Below are 18,647 nucleotides of genomic sequence, written 5' to 3'. Positions count from 1 at the left end.
TTTTTTTATTATGGAGATGGTTGCTATGGTTGCATACATACATATTTAGTGTATATTTTTTAATTTTATATCTTATCTCACCACACCCATGAATCACCCCAGTCCTTATTTCAACAAACTCCAACAAATCCCATTTTTAGTAAGACTATGAACACCTTCCCTCTTCCTTTCTCATACAACAACAACAATCATTCACTCTATGCCATATCGCTCCAACGTTTCACTCAGCCACTTCATGCCATGGAACTCCGCCTTCTCCTTCACAATCTTCATCAGCTCCCGCACCTTCTCCGCTTGCATCTCCTTATTTCCCCAGTTTCCACTACATGAGCAATACATGTCCAGATTGCTTCGCTGAATCTGCTGGCATTTTTTACAGCTCAAGTCCTGCGTCGCATACCCATAAACCATCTGTCCACACATCTCAATCAGCGCCATCTCGATGCTCATCATGTCATACGGACTGTCGCATTCGCGGCACCGCCACGGCCGAATCTTCGCCTACCCCTCATTTGCCGCCAAAAAAACCAACCGACTCCTGCAACTCCGGATCGCTGCAAATGTCCAAATTCACCGTGAAATTGCAGTACGGACACACAACCGCGGGGATCACGAACGAATGAAACGGGTCCGAAAACTGCGCCTCCCCCGCGAATTCCTTCACTTTGAGGTTGCGAAGCAATTGGCGGCGGATGATCACCGCCTCCTGTTCCACGGTTTTATCCAGACTGATCACCTTGCAGAGGAGTTTCACCAGTTCCAGGATTGGAGTCGTTAGCCGGTATAACGAGGTCAATTCCCGCGGGAACGCCTTCAATTCGTCCACATTCATCGAGTTGAATTCCGAAATCTACGACAAAAATCGGGACTTTTTTTGGAATTGTGTACCATGCGAAGCAAGTCGGGATGAATTGTGTTCCGCACCAGATTCCGCACGAATTCCGCTTCCTGCTGCGCGATGTCTTCGTTCCGCACGGGTTTTCCCGCCATTTTCTGCACGACTTTCCCGCGGTTTTCCACGGGTCGCTGGATGAGCGCGACCACGACGTCCTCGAAATAATTCCGCAGTGTTTCGGGGAGAATGGAGGTCAGCGCCCAGCGTTCCACGATTTCCTCCTATTTCTGGAATTCCAGAAATCGGGACTACTTTGATAGCGGCGGGCTGGTCGAGCAAATCGGCGCTCCACACGCGGAAGCCTTCGAAATTGTTGGGATTGAGCCAGAGCAGCGTAGCAAAAACGTTCTCCGGGGTCAGCGAAACGAACTGAAACGCCTCCTTGGCGCTCAGCGTGTCCAGGATGAAACTACCAATCAGATGTCCCGCGGGGAGCGGAGAGAAAAGCGCGGTGTGGCAAAACGTACCTCATGGATTGACGACTGTCCTCGAGGGAGAAGCGGCGCGTAGCGAGCACCATGCGCGTTTCGTCGGCGTAGATGACTTGCAGGCCGAGGCGTTTCATCTCGTTACACATCTATGGATGAGATTAACAAAAAAAAGGCGATTTGTGGAGTACGGAATTAAGGAGGATTTTGGTCAAGCGGTGCACGACGCGGAGCAGCAAAGGGTGGAAACAGAGGGCCTGGCGGCAGAGCAGCCATCGATGAAGATGCATGAGCGCGAAGTTCGCTATGGAACTGTGTTCCGCGACAACATCCTGTAACAGTCCCGCGACGAAGAGTCGCAGTACTTCGAACACGTGACCGCAGCGATCATCCGCGCTCACCACATCGCCTCCTAGCGAGCATTGCAGTTGGTCGCACTGTCGGATCGCGTTCAGCACCACGTTGTGCACCGACACATCGAACACGAAGCTCCGCACCAGCCCGCTCTCGTTCACCGCGGGAATCGAACCCACCCAATCTACACATTTAAAACCTCCGAACATGAAACGCCCACCCAAACCGCGAAGCGAGACGCCGCCAAAATCGGGGGTTTCCCGCGGGGAGCACCACAGAATGCACTTATTCGCGGTTAAATAGCGCGCGAACAGCACGTCGTTGATCTGCGTGCTCATGTCGCTCGCCACGTTCCCCGCGGGGATCCGCGCATACCGAGCGCACTGAATCCGATCGTGGAAACTGGTGAAACTCTCCGCGAAGGCCCGGATGGCGATCCCCGCGAGTTCGCGCCGCCATGTGAGCTCGCCCACGTGACCCTCCGCGTAGCCGGGCGTTTCGCTCAGCAGCGGGAATTCATTCAGCGCGCGCAGCCAGCCGCGCAGTTCCCCGCGGGAGAACGGCGAATGCGCGTGCACCAGCGTCACCGCGTGCGCCGACGCCGCGTACGCCTCCAGATAGCGATTAACCGCGGTTATGCAGCCCTCGAAGCTCGTCTGGATTTCCGCGGTAACCACGTTCTCCCGCGGGGATGGAGCGTGAAACTCCCGGGCGAGGAGGGACTTGAAGGGGACGCGGTCGTCGGTGCGTTTCCCCGCGGAATTCTGCTCGACGAAGAGGACGTCGAGGCGGGAATTCCGGAAATCGGCGGGATTTTCCTGGTTGGAATCGACCAATCGGAAGACGGCCCACAACCCGCGGTTTTTGTCGAGGAGATTGACATAGAGAAAAATCCGCGTGAATTTGGCAGTTTCGTTTCTACGCCTCAGCGGATTGGTCGAACCAAAACGTGAGATACGGTGCGTCCGCCGCCTCCAATGGCAGAAATCGGGACAATTCCAGCGGGTCGCGACCCAGGTTCACCGCGTGCTTCATGATTCCCGTGGTTATCGCAGAGCTCGGTAGCGACAGTTTCGCCACGCACCCGGTTCGGAGAAACGCCCGGAATTCGATTGGAACGTTCGCCTGGTACACGCCCAGGATCGAATTCGACAGCGAACTTCGATCGAATTCCTCCAACGTGCGCTTCAATTCCCGCGGTTTCACCTCCAGCTCGTAGAGATAACCGCGGGAAACCTCCGTTTCCACGGGGAGCGTCAGCTGCACCGGCCGGAACCGCGGGTCTTCGATCGAATTCGCGCTGTGCACCACCAGCACGTGATTCACCTGCACCGACAGTTTCTGCAGCTTCCCCGCGGGATTCAGCACCCAGAAATACGACTCATTCCCGCTCGTCGGTGGCTCGATCTCCAGAATCTGGTAATACCCGCGGGAATTCGACGCCGAGCTCGATGAAACTTCCGACCGCGTTGACGAAAATCCGCCCGTTTTTTCACGCCATTGGCGTTTCCTTTCCGCCAGCCACGCGGGAAAATCCGCGTTCCGCTTCACCGATGCCCGAGGTTTCTCCGTTTCCACGGTTTCCACGGTTTCATTGATTTCTTTGATTTCATTGATTTCATTGATTTCATTGGGAGATTCGATTTCCGCGGCTTCGCTCTCCCGCGGTTTTTCACTCTCCCCAATGGGTGCTTTTTTGGCTGTTTTCACTCCCGCGGGGATTTTGGAGACGCTAAAAAAGCCGCTGATTTTGCTCTGGTTGGCGGAGGAGCGGTTTCGCTCCATGAGGCGTTTCAGCCAATCAGGCTCCTTGACGCGGTCGATGGGGTTGTCGATGTTCTGGATTCCCGCGGGGATGGTGATAATCTTCTGGATGGTGTTGGAGAAACGGTCGATGTAGTAGTCCCAGTCGATGAAATTGCGGATATCGAAGTCGGTGATCGACGAGTCGTGCGACCATTTCCGCAGAAAATAGTTCCGAATTTTGGACTCCGTGTTGAAGATGGGCGTCGGAATTGCCCGCTCGGTGACGGGCTGTCCCGCGGGGAAGCGGGAGATGATCATATTGGAGGTGGTACCGGCAGACTATTGGTTAAACAATTCCATCTCCCCCTCCAAAGAATCAAAACCAAAGATTTTTTAAAAGTTAAAAGAAAGATTTAAAAAAAAGAAAACTCTTGAAGGGGGAGCAAAGCGACCTACTTGAATCATTTCATTGCCTAGAAATTCAGCCAATCGGCGTGCTGTGGTGAGGCTCGTCGATTTTTGTTTGCCGTACTCTTCGATCTTGCGGGACATCGACTTCGACTCCGAAATCAACTCCAACAACTCCTCGTCTTCCAGTCCTTCCCCCTACTCTCTACCGGTTTCCACGTTTCTACTTTTCGGAAGAGCACGTCCAGCCAGTAATTGGCGATTTTGGCGACTTCCTGGTAGCATTCTTTCAAATTGGAGCCCAGCAAAAAGCGCTCGAACACCTGCGTCTGGAAGATTTTGATGATCTGCAGTTCCCCGCGGCGTTTCATTTCGAATCCCTTCAACTCGGCCATGGAGCCATCGAGATTAAACACGGCATATCGCTTCTTTAACAGCCGTCCCTCCTCCGTGGAAGCCGGCAAAACCATGGCGCGATACGGTCCGTCCAATTCGAAAAAGATCGAGTTCTCGGATCGCGTATTGAACACATGATGCACCGAATCGATTTCCGTTTGATACTGATGATTCGTGTACAGTTTGTGCACTTGGTAGTTCAGCATCGTGCACGGGTACGCCATCGGAAACTCCTTTCCGTCCTTCGTCTTCCATTTGAACGACTGCGGAAAACTGTGCGGCAGAATGCACCAAATCCCGTCCGTGTCCAGCTCCAGCGGACGCCCCACGCGCTCCACCAACTTCCGAGCGCCCTACGCGCGTCAGCGAAACGTGGAAACGGGGTACCGTGATGATGGTGCCTCCCAGATGAGTGGTCACGCCGGCCATCTGGATGGATCGCCAGCGCGCGCCTTTGCGCATAACGTAGCCGTAGAAGGAGTTGAGGATGCATTTGTGAGCGAGCTGCAGCGAATCGTAGAGAAGAACGAGCGATTTGGCCTCCGCGATTTTCACGGGGTGCGGTTAACGAAACGGTTTATGAATGAATGAATGAATGAATGAATGGGTCGATGAATGAATGAATGAGTGGATGGTTTGGTGGGTACTGATGGGTGGAAAACGGGGAAAAAAAGAGTGGAAACATACTGAGAAAAATGGAAATACAAACAAAAGGGTGGAAACGTGGAAACAATAAACCAAAACTTATCAATCCTCAACCATCCCACCCTTTCCATCAAAACGTGGAACCAAAACGTGGAACCCATCCTTCCATTCATCCATTTAATCCATCCATCCACCCATCAATCAATCAATCAAAGGATATATCTCCGAGCTCCTTCGCCGCCGCCACTTTCTTCACCGCGACTTTCGTCAGTTTCTTATACCTGCTCCTCATTTCCGGCCCCAATCCCCACTCATACCGCCGATCGCGGAACGCCTTGATCGTGTTCACATAGAACGGATGCTCCCGCTGGCAAATCCACGCCTCTCTCATCTCGATCTTCGTCTCCTTCTGCTTCCCATACACCGTTCGGCAGTACTCCCGCACGCGCCGCTTCAGTTCCGCGGGGAGCGCCTCCTCATTCTGCGGCTTGTCGAGCTGGTACTGGCTACGCAGATGGTCGAATTCTTGCCGTTTGAGCGGGAAATACTCGCCGCGCCATCGCCACGCCATGGCTCGCAAACAGTTCGACTCCTCGCTACGATACGGACAGCTCGCACAGCGTTCCTTGCACGTGATCGCGGAGGGCTGAAGCCGGTTCGAGAGAATAATATTCGGGTACATCGCACCCACATCCAAGTGATAAATGACCGGCGTTTCACGACGAGTGGGGCGATCGCGAAGAAGTTCTAACATGTACACAAGTTTCTGCCGAATTTCGTCATAATTCGCAATGTCGTGTCGACGGAGCTAGACAATGAAACGCCTATGAAACGCCCACTCCGTTCTCCATTTCGATGCTGAAGGTGAGCATTTGATCGACGGCCGCGATTAATTCCTCAAAAGCGGAAGCGTCCATGGCGAAGTCGGAGGGAAGGTCGTTTCGATAGACTCCACTCTCCAGACATTCCACGGTTCCACCAATGTAGGAATCGGATTCGAGCAAATGACCATCGAAAAAGCGTAAAGGGGATTCGATTTGTTTGTTAGGGTAAATAATACCGTTGTTAAACGACTCTACCATGAGCAGCATTTCGCAGAGCGTTCCCGATCCCTTCCGCAGAACGTCCTCCGCATTCAACGGCAGCACCGTACACAACGAATAAATAAACAAGTGCACATATTTCATATACAAATAATACGTCGACACCGCATCCGACACCGAATACGACGCCATATAGAACGGGTCTTCCACCGCGAACCGAAGCATATCCTCCGCGTTGATCTCGATCGGGTCAAACCCCAGCTTCGCCTTCGTCACCGCCTTCAAACCCTGCGATCCGTGCGGCAAATAACTGTCTCGCTTCACCCACGCGAACGCGTCCAGATGCACCGACGCTCTCCCGCGGAACTCACCGTTCACCTCGCGGATCCCCAGCTCCTCTTGCAGGTTGATTCCGTACAGCTGGGAGCGGTCGCGAACGAACGGCCAGTCGAAGAAATCGCCGTTGAACGTGACAAAAATATTCGGTTTTTCGGTCTTGTTATAACCTCGTTATACACCTCACCTCGATAATCGCGTAAAATCGACGCAATAACTGCTCTTCGGAGGGCTCGTTGAACACATGGAAGGGTCCTTTATAATCCGGATGTGGCGTGAACCTACCACTCATTCCCCGTTTCTCCGGTTCTACTCGAAGTCGCTGATATCCTTGCTGACGATTTCGCGGTTGATAATCAGCACGCCCTGCCCGTCGATCATGATAGAGATCATGTAGATCGCGTCCTTCGTCGCGTCGGGGAATTTCAGCGGCGCTTTGCTCGTCTCGATGTCGAACGCGAACACTTTCGGGTTCGACGGCGTCAGGATGTGCTCTTGCCGGAGCAGTCGGATTCCCGCGGGTTCCGGAACGACTTCGTACCAGCAGCCCACGCGGATATTGAGGTCGATGCAGACACGAGCGAGGTAGGGGACGTCGAACTCGCGGATGTCGAGAATGGCGCTGGTGGGGTCTTCGGAAGAGAGATCGTCAGATTCGTCGGGCTCGATGACTAGAATAAAGGGACGGAGAGAGAGGCACCGAGATCGGAGGAGGTGTTTTTCTTCACGAAGTACTGGATGTCGGAACGGACTTCCATGAGATCGCTGACGTTGTGGAATAAGAGACGGAGATAGGTTGATTTGCTATGGATGAAGGAAGGAGGCAGTGCTCACTCCCCAACAATGTGCTCGATTTTATCTAGGTCCAATTTTTCGATTATCACAACTTCAGAGAGTTGCTGGCGATATTTTCGTTCCAAATATCCTGCCACAAGCTTTTCACGGTTCTTTTTTGTTGCGATATAAAAATAGGGGCTAGGTAAAAGTTAATAACATTAAAATACCGATATATTAGAGTCGATTTGAACAAATTACCATTTTGCTCAATAAAGAAACAGTCCAAGCCAGACTGGTCGGGAGAACCAATTTTTGGAACGGTAGTATTCACAAGATTCAAAAGCCACCCTAAACGTTTAGGACCCGAGCTGAATGTTTCATAACCATACTCTATAACATAAACGCTCCAGAAAATACAAAATACTTTGGTCTAAAACATCGTTCTTAGCATTCAACTCAGCTCTTCCTCCACGGGACTCAGGACTATTTGTATTGAACAAATCTTCAATATCTGATCCAGAAAAATCAATATCTGTGTCACTCTCCATCTGGATGAAAGAATGATTAAAAGAGGGAAGCAAAACTAGTCAGACTTTTCAAATCTATGAATGGATAGTTCACAAAATCAATAGTAGATGTCCTTAAATGAGAAGGCTAGTTTGAAAAGGTGCTAACGGATAGGGAATTTGATATATATTGGGTTTAAGAAATTTGATAGAGGGTAATAGTAAGAAAGGAAAGGAAATATAGGGATGGAGAGAATAACAGTAAAATGATATAATAGAGATAGGCAAAAATATTGATTTGATTAGGATTGGTGAATTCCTTATCAAGGAGAATAGAAATGGCATAAGCGTTTAGTGAAAAAAACTATCCCTGATTGTATTAATGGGAATGTTTAACTTATATGTCGTTATCATAACTGGAATATGATGCAAAACCTCATATTTGACTCATTCACAGAGAATCACATTATTGAAAGACTAACCCTTATGTCAAAGAGCAAAAATACACATAGGAAAATATCGCATTGTAGCAAGTAATAAGATAAGTAATCAACAAGGATAATAAGTTGTCGGTTTTGTATTACAGCTAGAAGCACATTATTATGTGGGTTAACAATTACTTGTATTACTTCGATATATATAGTAGTTAGTAATTGACGCAAAAAGCGCGAAAATTTTTTCGGCCCTTTTTCTGCCATTTTTATTCCTGGCCTCCTTTTTTCAACCTGGCCTCCTTTTTTTCTCCCTGGTCACCTCAGGGACCACGACGCAAAAAGCGGGAACCCATTTTTTCTACCATTTCCTACCTGGCTTCCTTTTTCTGCCTGACCACCATTGTCTGCTCGGCAACCTCGAGTACCATGGCGCAAAAAGCGCGAAAACCTTTTCGGCCATTTTCTGCCAATGTGGTAATTGTCTGCCCTTTATACACTGTTTGATAAAGAAAAAAAAGTAAAAACAACATTTCCTTTACAGAGGGGCATTACATGTCCTTCAATCGGTAATGTCCAAACGCTAGTGTGTGTACGTTGTCGTCCAAGATCCATCGCTTGTTGTCTGTGCACGTCATAAGGGTCTTGGTTTGCTCCTTCGTGCTGATATCGAAGGCCTGGTTGTTGATACGTTTGAAGCTCCTTCGATCACTGCATCTTTCTTCTTCTCTGCCTCAAGGACACGCTTGTACAAGTCGATATTCTTCACGCTCATCCTCTCACCATCGATCACAACATTGCGAGGAACTCCCTTTGCTGCGTTGTGTATCACTTGCTTCTCATCAACCAGACAGTACATCTTCGGTCTCAGTCCCACGAACTCCGTGATGCGATGTCCGTTGTGCTCGTCCTTGAAGATAGGACCAGGCAACTTCTTGTTGAAGTTGAGGAACGAGTCCAATGAAGGGAACTTGCTCTTGTCCACTTCATGCTCATAGTACTTCACGAGTTCTCCATAGAAGTAGCTCGTGTTATCCAATTCCGAGAAGTCGAACGATTTGTACATGTCACACATCTTGTGAACGATGTTACCGCGATCGTGCAACTGCACGATGAGTGAGTCCGTGTCCTGTCCTAGCAGTTCCACGTTATCGAATGTGTTCTTGAGCACATTGTAGTAGAAATCGTAGATGATGTGTTTGGACATGTCGAGAATGGCAAACCCGATGAAGAATGGCTTCTCCACCCTGCGCACCGGTGTATTCAACTTGATGCCGATCAGATTCTCGGAATACATGGTTGTCCCAGCGATCATGTCGTACCCATGCTTCTGAATGATTGCCTCACGTTCATTTCATGTGTTAGCGAACTTCACTTTCATCCGTTTCAGCCCAGTCTCCACGAATTTGCCATAGGTCGAGTTTGCCAACAGCTTGTACAGGTTCTTCTGCACAGTGGTCTTAGATTTGGCTCGTTTCTCACTCAACATGTTCACATACTCGAAGATGAACGGTGTCTGCTTGAATCGAATGATATGGTGAATGTGTGTGACACGATAATCCTGTTGAATGCCCAGTTGCAACAGAGAGTAGTGCACGAGATACTTGCGACGAGGTACAAGATCGCAGATGAGCTTCGGTGTATTCACCTCTTTCACTTTGTCCACAATGTCGTTCTTCTCAGCGTACTTCTTGATTCCATCGGAGTACAAACCCGCCTGCTGTACGGGAAAGAATGGCAAGTCATTGAACTTGTCGTGGAGTTCCACTGGTGCCTCGATGTCACATTCGATGAAGAACCCATACTTGCCGAACGTGTTGAGTGATTGAACCCATCCATTTGGGTCACGATTGATCTTCTCCATCACTTCTCGTCGCTCAGGTACACCCACCAACTCGTAAGGCATCATTCGATGCATGGCTCCTCCATACAGGTTGTTGGCGTCCAGGTAGTAGATGCCTTGGGACGACGTTGCTTGCTCCTTGTTGTCAATGTTGACCTTGGCATGTCGTTTCACGATCTGTGTGATACCTCCTCGCAGGTTCTTCAACAATCGCATGAAGTCATCGATATCATTTGTCTCCATCAATCGAATTCCCTTGCTCTCATAGAACTCACCCATGCGATTCAAGAACAATTTCACAAGTTGTTTCTCGGCGAGACCCTCATTCGCATTAATGCGCATGATGTACTGAGCCCATTTCCTTGCGAGGGTCATGAGGCTACTCTCACTATGATCGCCCTCCATCATGACCTTCAAGAAGAGCGAATAGGCCATTTGTGGTGCTGTGATGTAATGCATTGGATCAACACCGAATGCATTCAGTGTGGTGTTTCGGAAGTGTTCGAATGCATCAGCCATGAGAGTCACATCGAGTACATTGTACAATTCGTAGTATTCATACCATGTCTTGATATCGAATGTCTTCCACAGCTTCACCATGTGATCATACTCGTCTTGGGGCATCATCTCTCCCTTCATATCATCAATGCATTGCTCGCGAGATGGAATGACGGTATTGTTCAATGACTCGTACGATTTGATGAGACTGTAGAACATGGGTTCTTTCCGTGTCAATAGATCGATGTACTCGTCACTCCATTGCTTGCCTCGAGATTCACAGTATTTGCGTAGTTGTTGTTTGGTGTGCACATAGAGGTCCAAGTTGCCTCCAAGTGTCTGTGCCACAATGGAACGCAGTGGACTACTGATGAGTTTCAACGAGTCCTTGAATTGAATGCCGTTGTACTCATTCTGTATTTCCTTGTCCTCAGTGGTTGGAATAACTTCCAAGGAGTCACTAGAGGTTGAATGAGTTGCGATGAGCTTCATGATGAATGTGAAATCGTAGTGCGATCCATTGTGAAAGTAGACTGGCAATCGATAGTTCTTCTTGTTGAACGAGAGTTGGAGATTACACTTGGTGCAACAGGTGCAGATGTACTGCCCAGCTTTGAAGTGGCGTACCTCTCCATTCTCTGTGGTGTATTCACCTGCCACAGGTACATGATGTCTCACCTTGTCATCCTCTAGTTTCTTGTGGCAGAAGGGACACACAGTTGTTGAACGAAAGTCCTTCTCGATGCTTGGAAGGTTCTCGAGGGGTAATTCATCGAAGAGGTATTCTTTCACTCTCTCGTGCAATTTTGTGAGATAGTCCATGAAAGGACGAAGGTCCTCTTCGTTCTCCCGTGTGGTGCATGGAAGACTCTCAGTTGAGTCTGGATGGCAGGGATACGAGACACGGCTAGAGAGGATAACATGATGGGCTTGTGTCTGTTCTTGTTGTCAATGGCTGACTCGAAGTCAGCGTACACGACGACCGGTGCTGGCATTTCGTATCTCTGGTTGGTGAATCGTAACCGAGTCTCCTCGTTCGACAACTCGTTCTCTTCGCTATCATTGACGAGTTCTCGATGTGCTTGTACTTCATGAGCATGAACGGCTTTGCAAGATCCAAAGAAGTCGTCACAGAATCTGCACTTCACGTTTCTCGTTATATTTCTATTCTTCACATCGTTCTGTCGTGTCATGCGATGTTTGAAATCATTCAAGTCCTTGATGTACAAGAAGTGCTTTGGAAGAACTTTCTCACTACGTGTGTCATTCACGATGCAAAGTGACACATATCCACTCTTCCTTTTCGGCTTGGACACTTGATAACACGTGAATAGCTCATACTTATCCTCGGAGTTGTCATCGTATCCAGGTAACAGAGTGAATTCGAATATATTGAGTGATTCTTTGCCACTTCAGCATATGTGGCACTTAACAATTTGATTCCTTGGTTCGTATTTGTCAATCTAGAATTAACGTTTGCCAACAATTTCATCATCATAGGGTAGCCATTCTGCTCATATTCTAAGAAATTGAATTGTTGTGCTACTTGGTTGATTGTTCCATAAATATTGCCAAGGTTCATTTAAATATCAAAATTCTTCATCACAGTAATCACTTCATTCAACTTGGCGATAATGGGCGCCACATCCATCTCGATTATCGTAGGCGGTACATTCATCTCTTGTATTTCACTCTTAGATCCACATGTCGTGATTCGGGCCTAATCAACCATTGACCATGTTCAACACGACCTTCAGATAGCAAATTATAGTATTCCTGACTACCCCGCTTTGCTATTTGTGTTAAGCTATAAACGTATACCGTACTGTTGTCGTCATTCCATAGTAGATATATTTCCTCTGGGTCGGCATTTAAAGATAATACAGTTCGTAGGCTATTAATATCATTATGAAACGATACACTGTATAGATTAAATGTGTTGATACTATCTCCCATTCGTTGAGCTGCAACCGTTATGGTTTCAGTAGTATTCTTCATTTCGTTGATGCTGACTCCAACATCACCAGGCAGATTCACGATTTGTGCATTGCCAACCTGTAATCTCTGGTAGCGGATGCGATAGGGCGATACTGGCTCATATCCAAATGGATTATCAAACACAGCTCGTTTCTCCATATCAGACAACTCGTGATTCACAGACTGAACAATGATCTTGTTGAATTGTTTGTCAATTTTAACATTGTAGACCACGTTGTCCTCGAATGAATACAACAGCATGTTCTCATTATCAATTCGCTGCATTTGATATCCACGCATGTCCGAGACGGATACACGACGACGTTCAGCAGGTGAGAGATTCATGTACGAATCAAACAAGGTTCGCTTCTGTCGCCATTGTTCACTCCTCATTCGTTGTTGATTGAATTCACTTTCAACGACATTATCGAAATATCGATTCAACATTTTGTCCATCATGTTTCTCGATTTCACTTTGTGTGGTTTGAATCGAATGATTGGAATTGTAGCAACGTATTCATCCATTCTTTACTGAAGTTGTGCTTACAAGATATCGTAAATGAGATGTACACATTCGAATTCAATGAGATCGGATTGTCATTCGCATCTGTCAGTACCCAATCAATGGAATCCAGGTTCGTTTGTTCAATCACATCGATCGATAGGTTGTCCCAGGTGATCATGTTGTTCAGTCCCATCGATACATGAATCAGGTTATCGATCAGCGGACTCTTCAGACCGAATGTTTGAGCATTGATACTACTGTACACTCGGATCACACTCATGCCATTCGTGATGTCGTAGGGTTCACTCGCTACCATGCCTGCCTCAACGATACCTTCCAACTTGAGGATACTCGTGTAATCAGGTGCGCCACTAAGGTCAACAGCGGTCGCCACGTCACTGTTCAGGTGTGCTCGGTTAACATCGTCTACCTGGATGGAATCGGCTATCGCACGGCATAACTCGGTAATCGAGTAGTAGCCAGGACCGACGTTGTACACCATTTCAAACCCTGACAGCATTTGAACCTTCACCACATTCATTGTACGAATGTTCCAGAGAGAAGTGGTATCGATCTTGCATGTAATCGAAGTGATCTTGTACACAAGGTCACGAGGCATTATCACGGTATTGAACGTTTCATGGTATCGTTCGTTGTTCTTCGGAATTACTGTATTGTGGTTAATCACACTTACCGGTAGTGCACGATTATGACTCATTTATTGTGTGGAAGTGAATGCACACTGTAATCGGCATTGGTAAGGCAATCGTTGCACCAGTCTTATCGGTCAACGAGAATGACCATTTGCGACTTTTGGGTACCACGACGTTCATGTGTGCATTCTCCGTACACTGTTGGTTCAGTACAACCAACGGAAACTGTCGTCGTTCTTGCATGTTGTTCACTCGATCAAGGACAAGGCAGGTGCCAGTCGAATCGCCTTTCATAGTCACTCTGTCGATTACCATGTCACTTTTGATGAGATTGTTACTCGTGAATTCATGTTCGTACGTTCGAGCAATGTTGAACACTAGATTCATTTATCTATCACAGTAAAGCCGATTATCAGGTACACGTTCCCAATGAACGATAGCGGGTCACCATTTTCGTCCTTCAATTCGTACACGATGCGATCAAGCAATTCAGAACATGGTACCAACATGCGATTCTTGTAGAAGTAATTCTTGTACAAGCTGTCCATCGGGACATTCGCAAGCAGTGGTATCGTCTTGCTTTTCACGATGTTGCAATACAGCTGTATGTTCGATAGACCGTTCGTGATATCGACAGGATACTCGGAAACCATCGGACCATAGTTGGCATAGTACACACCATCGTCGAAAGGGATACGCCATGTATGCGATTGCGATCCTGAAGCGGGAACGATGGTTCCCAGGTTGCCACTCAACGAGAACACGTAGTCTGCGTGAATGTAGTACCCATCTGACTCAGCTTTCCATCGTATCTTCAGTGCAGCCGAGTCAAAACATTGATTCATGCGCCATATCATGTCAGCCTGTGTCAATCGTGATGGTATGGTCCACGTGTGGTTCACCGTGTCATCCGTGTACGTGATATCAGTCTCGGGGGAAGCACTGCTTCCCCCTTCGTCCAGTGTCATCATTCCGTACGGGAAGCGAATCGTTGTGTTAGCCGTGTACGACTCAGATTGTTCCCAGTCAACGAAGGTAGCCAATGATGGAACAACAACTTCATCATTCCTCACATACGTAACACGTGTCGGTTGTATGAATTCGATCGACACAGCACGATCGGAATACGTACTACCTTTGATCATATTCGTCACATTCAGACCATCGATGTTTGCCATCGCAAACTCGTAAGGTGATGTCAACTCGGGCATCCTGATGTAGTAATTGCGATAAAACTCGAAATAACAAGACAGATACACACCACCTGGTTCAGCGTATGGTCCGGGTATAATCTTGAAACATGGATTATCACAAAACAATATGAATCGTGGTTCTGTACCATTTCGACATCCCATTCGTACTCGACCACCATTATCTGCAATGACATATACCAAGTACCCTCCGAGAGATGCATCTACATATATCTTATTGATCACATTAGCGATCATATTCACGATATCAATAGCGCTATAATGACCTCGTTGGATTGTGAGAGGTCTTTCGCCATATCCACGTATTCCAAGTATAAAATTCGTCGTATCGATAAACACTCTCGTGTGATATATACTATCCTTGGAATACCAAGGTCCGATCGAAGAACCATTCGATGACACCAAGTCACCTGTATTTTCCGATGTGATATGCAATTCCAATTCTGGTGCATAGTCCTTCGCAGTCCATGACATGCTTTCTCTATTGTCATTCACCGTCCATGCAATCGCATTCTGGTGAGATGGAGGTAGCTCCATAGCACTCGCATATCGAGCATTGAGCTCATTAAAACATGTGGTTGTAAGAGTACTCATCTTGATCGGGGTAGACGTATCCTCCGTTATGTAGAATTCACCACTATCGAGTACTGAACCATCAGCTAAACGCATCGTGTATGTCGCGAGAGGCTTTAGCAGGAACCGATTATCATTCGTACGCATTTTCCAGTCATACGCAATGAAGGTGTTTGATCCTATGTACGCATGACCACCCATACCTTGATCATTCGTCATATCAGGAGGGGAATCGCTTTCAGGGTTGAACGAAGTTTCCACAGGTCGTTCGATGCACAGATTGCGTACCGTTGATGTCAATTTGAACCATGGAGTCCAACCAAAACCATCGATCGTCGTGTCAACACTGGATCGATCGAAATACCATCCGTCTGCTTGGACATTGAATCGTACATGATCATCCTCGATCGTCATGGATATGAGAGGAAGCACTTTCACCATTTCAGCACCGACAGCCTCGATGAACTCGCTGAACGTGTAGTAACCGACAGGCAATGTCAACATGTGCGATTCCCTGTCATCAGTAACAACCACGTGATTACACGAGGAAGACAGGTAGTAGCGCTTCGGGTTATCCACTCCTTTCACCAAGATGTCCGATTCGAAACCAAGGATCGACCTGATCTCTGGTGCATTCGTGAAATCAATCATGTAGAAGTGATCTACCGTGATGTGGAACGCATTCTCACCGCTATACACCAATTCGAACAGGGCATCACTTGCATTCAGCTTTGCAATGATCGTTTCGATGTCGTATGCACCGCGTGGTATCGCGATCTCTTGAATCGTAGCGCCAGCATTGATTAGCACCACTTGGTCAGTCGGCACGTTGTGCAACACGAAGTCCGTATACAACGACACAGACGAGATGTAGCACTGGTCGAACGAGAGAGGATTGTCCAGCTTCACTTCCTTCTTCGTGGTATTACCGAACACTTCAATCATGGAGAACTGATTAGCAGAAGTGACGCTATTTTCACTTTGCTCGTACACGTCTTCAATCGTCAACTGGAGTTCGAATTCACCATTCAGTCGTATCATCTTGCCTTCCATATCGCGGAACACGAACATCAATTGATCAAACCGAGTGATCATTGGAATACACACGTCTTCCACACTTCGCACGTAATCAACCGTTGGATCGTCAATGATCATCGTGGTGAGCAGGTTGTTGTTCTGGTTGGCAATCTTCAGGTCCGATGATCGCACGATCGTCGAGTAGACCTGGATCACTTGGCGATTTCGCGTGATATCAATCACGTTCGAACCGTAGAACGAAGAAGGCAGAATGATCGTTCGTCCTTCCAAACCGAGGATCTCACGAATGTCAGGTGCATCTGTGAAGTCAATCGTGTGTGGGGACTGAATCCAGATACAACCGAATGACGAGGCATTCGTAGATATGGAGAACAGCGTGTCAGACATTGTATTGAGCAAGGCAATGATCTCACTGATCGTGTAATAACCAGCAGGGATCGTCACAGTCTCGTCATTGCTGTTAGTAACCACATTGGTCGTGTCTACGTTATTAAACATTGAACCATTAGGATGAAACAGGACAGTCATGGAAGTGATATAGGGATTCTTGTACTTGTACGGATTAACCCATGTAAATGAGCCGTTGGTAGGTGAGCCTTGAATAAGCATGGAGTAGTGCATGGTCTTTCTCTCTTTACCTTAGTCAACAAGACAATGGGGAGGAATCGAAGATTCCTCCCGGGGCAACGTAGTTGCCCCATCACATCCATGGATACCATGGCCTACAATGGAAGTCAGGTTAACATTGCAGGAATTGGCTGAAAATGGCAGCCATGGGTTTCCGCGCGTTTCTTGTTATGGACAATAAGGTAGCCAGGCAGGCAATGGCAGGAAATAGTGGAAATGGCAGAAAATGATCACATTGACCAGCAATAACAACCATAATAGTCATGGATATCGCACATTTCAGCACTCGTGTTTTACTCATGAGTGCTGAAATTCTTATGAAACGCAAAAATCAAGGTACCAGTTGAGGGGGTCTGAGGGGTGACTTTGGGGGATCTTTTGTGTTCTGACGGGAATACGCGAAAACAAAGATGGGGTCAGAGGGGCGACTTTGAGCCGCGCACTCTCGTAGATGAGGTCGGAGGGGCGACTTTGGGCTCCGCGTATTATTCGCCTTTTCCCTACTACTGGAATATGATGCAAAACCTCATATTTGACTCATTCACAGAGAATCACATTATTGAAAGACTAACCCTTATGTCAAAGAGCAAAAATACACATAGAAATATCTCGCATTGTAGCAAGTAATAAGATAAGTGGTCAACAAGGATAATAAGTTGTCGGTTTTGTATTACAGCTAGAAGCACATTATTATGTGGGTTAACAATTACTTGTATTACATCGATATATATATATATTGATACTATTCTTGAATAAAACTGCTAGTGTTAAACAGTAATAAAGGGTAAAAAAATCATAATTAATATAAGCAAATACTTCTAGCAAGAAAGTAAGGGTCGGCTAGATAAGATTCTATTTCAATATAGTGCTATCATATCATATGCAGCAACACTAATTTGAATACAACATTGAAGCAAATGGTCAATCCATTATTATCAAGGCAAAAAGAGAAGATCGGTCTATTGGAAACTAATCTACTTGAATTCAGTTGTCAAAGTGTAATTGTGAGGCATTGTTTTTTGAAGATTCATATTAGAAAAAGAAGATCACTATTCGCAGAGCATCCTCTTACAAAGCATATCATTAATAAGAATGAGACGATATCGATATAGTGATAATAACATTGATTAATATCATTCAACACCCACAAAAGACTATCACATTTAAATAATATTCACAAAATCTGTGTGATTATTATTATTCACTGGTCTATTTGAATGCATACAAAAACTGCAACTGACTTTCATAATTTCTTTAAAGCTCATGATATCACGAAAAGCACAGATTAACAAAAGCGATTAGAATATCTCTCACTGATTCCAATACATTTAATCATTATTAACAACGAGGGAAATAAACATAACAGTACTTCACATATATTACACCGAATTTGTATTTTTGGAATGGTACAAAATAACCACTATTTTCTATTCTTCCAATACAAACTCACAATTTTAAATTATATAGTTTAATATAAAATGAAGTATATAATGTAAGTAATAATATATGGGCAAGCTCAGAATGAATAATAATCGATATCCAAATACCGATACCCTTTTTGTTAACTATACATGCATCCTTACACAATATTATAGCAAATATACAAAGTAATGTTGATTTGTTATTTTTAACAAAACATACTGAGTATCCATTTGGATTTTCAAATTATCCTAAAGTAATATTATATGTGTGAAGAATGTTTCGCTTAAAATAATATGTTAATGAATAGTAACTATAACACAAGTTCGTAGAGTAAA

At 46.5% G+C, this 18,647-nt stretch overlaps 2 protein-coding genes; both read right to left on the bottom strand.

The window, feature by feature from the left end:
* Window positions 1-119: 119 nt before the first annotated feature.
* On the bottom strand, window positions 120-832 carry GSBLH_T00002630001 (uncharacterized protein; the record flags this gene model as incomplete). XM_013041107.1 has 2 exons in its annotated part: window positions 120-501; window positions 533-832. 2 exons carry the CDS (start codon window positions 830-832, stop codon window positions 193-195), a joined length of 609 nt encoding a protein of 202 aa, XP_012896561.1. The 3' UTR covers window positions 120-192.
* A 652-nt stretch (window positions 833-1,484) lies between these two features.
* On the bottom strand, window positions 1,485-10,798 carry GSBLH_T00002629001 (uncharacterized protein; the record flags this gene model as incomplete). The annotated part of the gene is made up of 13 exons (XM_013041106.1): window positions 1,485-2,595; window positions 2,627-3,762; window positions 3,880-4,029; window positions 4,059-4,580; window positions 4,615-4,767; window positions 5,120-5,680; window positions 5,712-6,410; window positions 6,439-6,532; window positions 6,565-6,922; window positions 6,952-7,055; window positions 7,086-7,226; window positions 7,256-7,458; window positions 10,220-10,798. The coding sequence occupies 13 exons, from the start codon at window positions 10,796-10,798 to the stop codon at window positions 1,485-1,487; spliced, it is 5,811 nt and encodes a 1,936-aa protein (XP_012896560.1).
* Between the last annotated feature and the right edge of the window lie 7,849 nt (window positions 10,799-18,647).

Source organism: Blastocystis hominis (assembly GCF_000151665.1).
Source record: "Blastocystis hominis, Singapore isolate B (sub-type 7) whole genome shotgun sequence assembly, scaffold_2".
Taxonomy (NCBI): Eukaryota; class Bigyra; order Opalinata; family Blastocystidae; genus Blastocystis; species Blastocystis hominis.
This window is presented reverse-complemented; position numbering and strand designations above follow the sequence as displayed.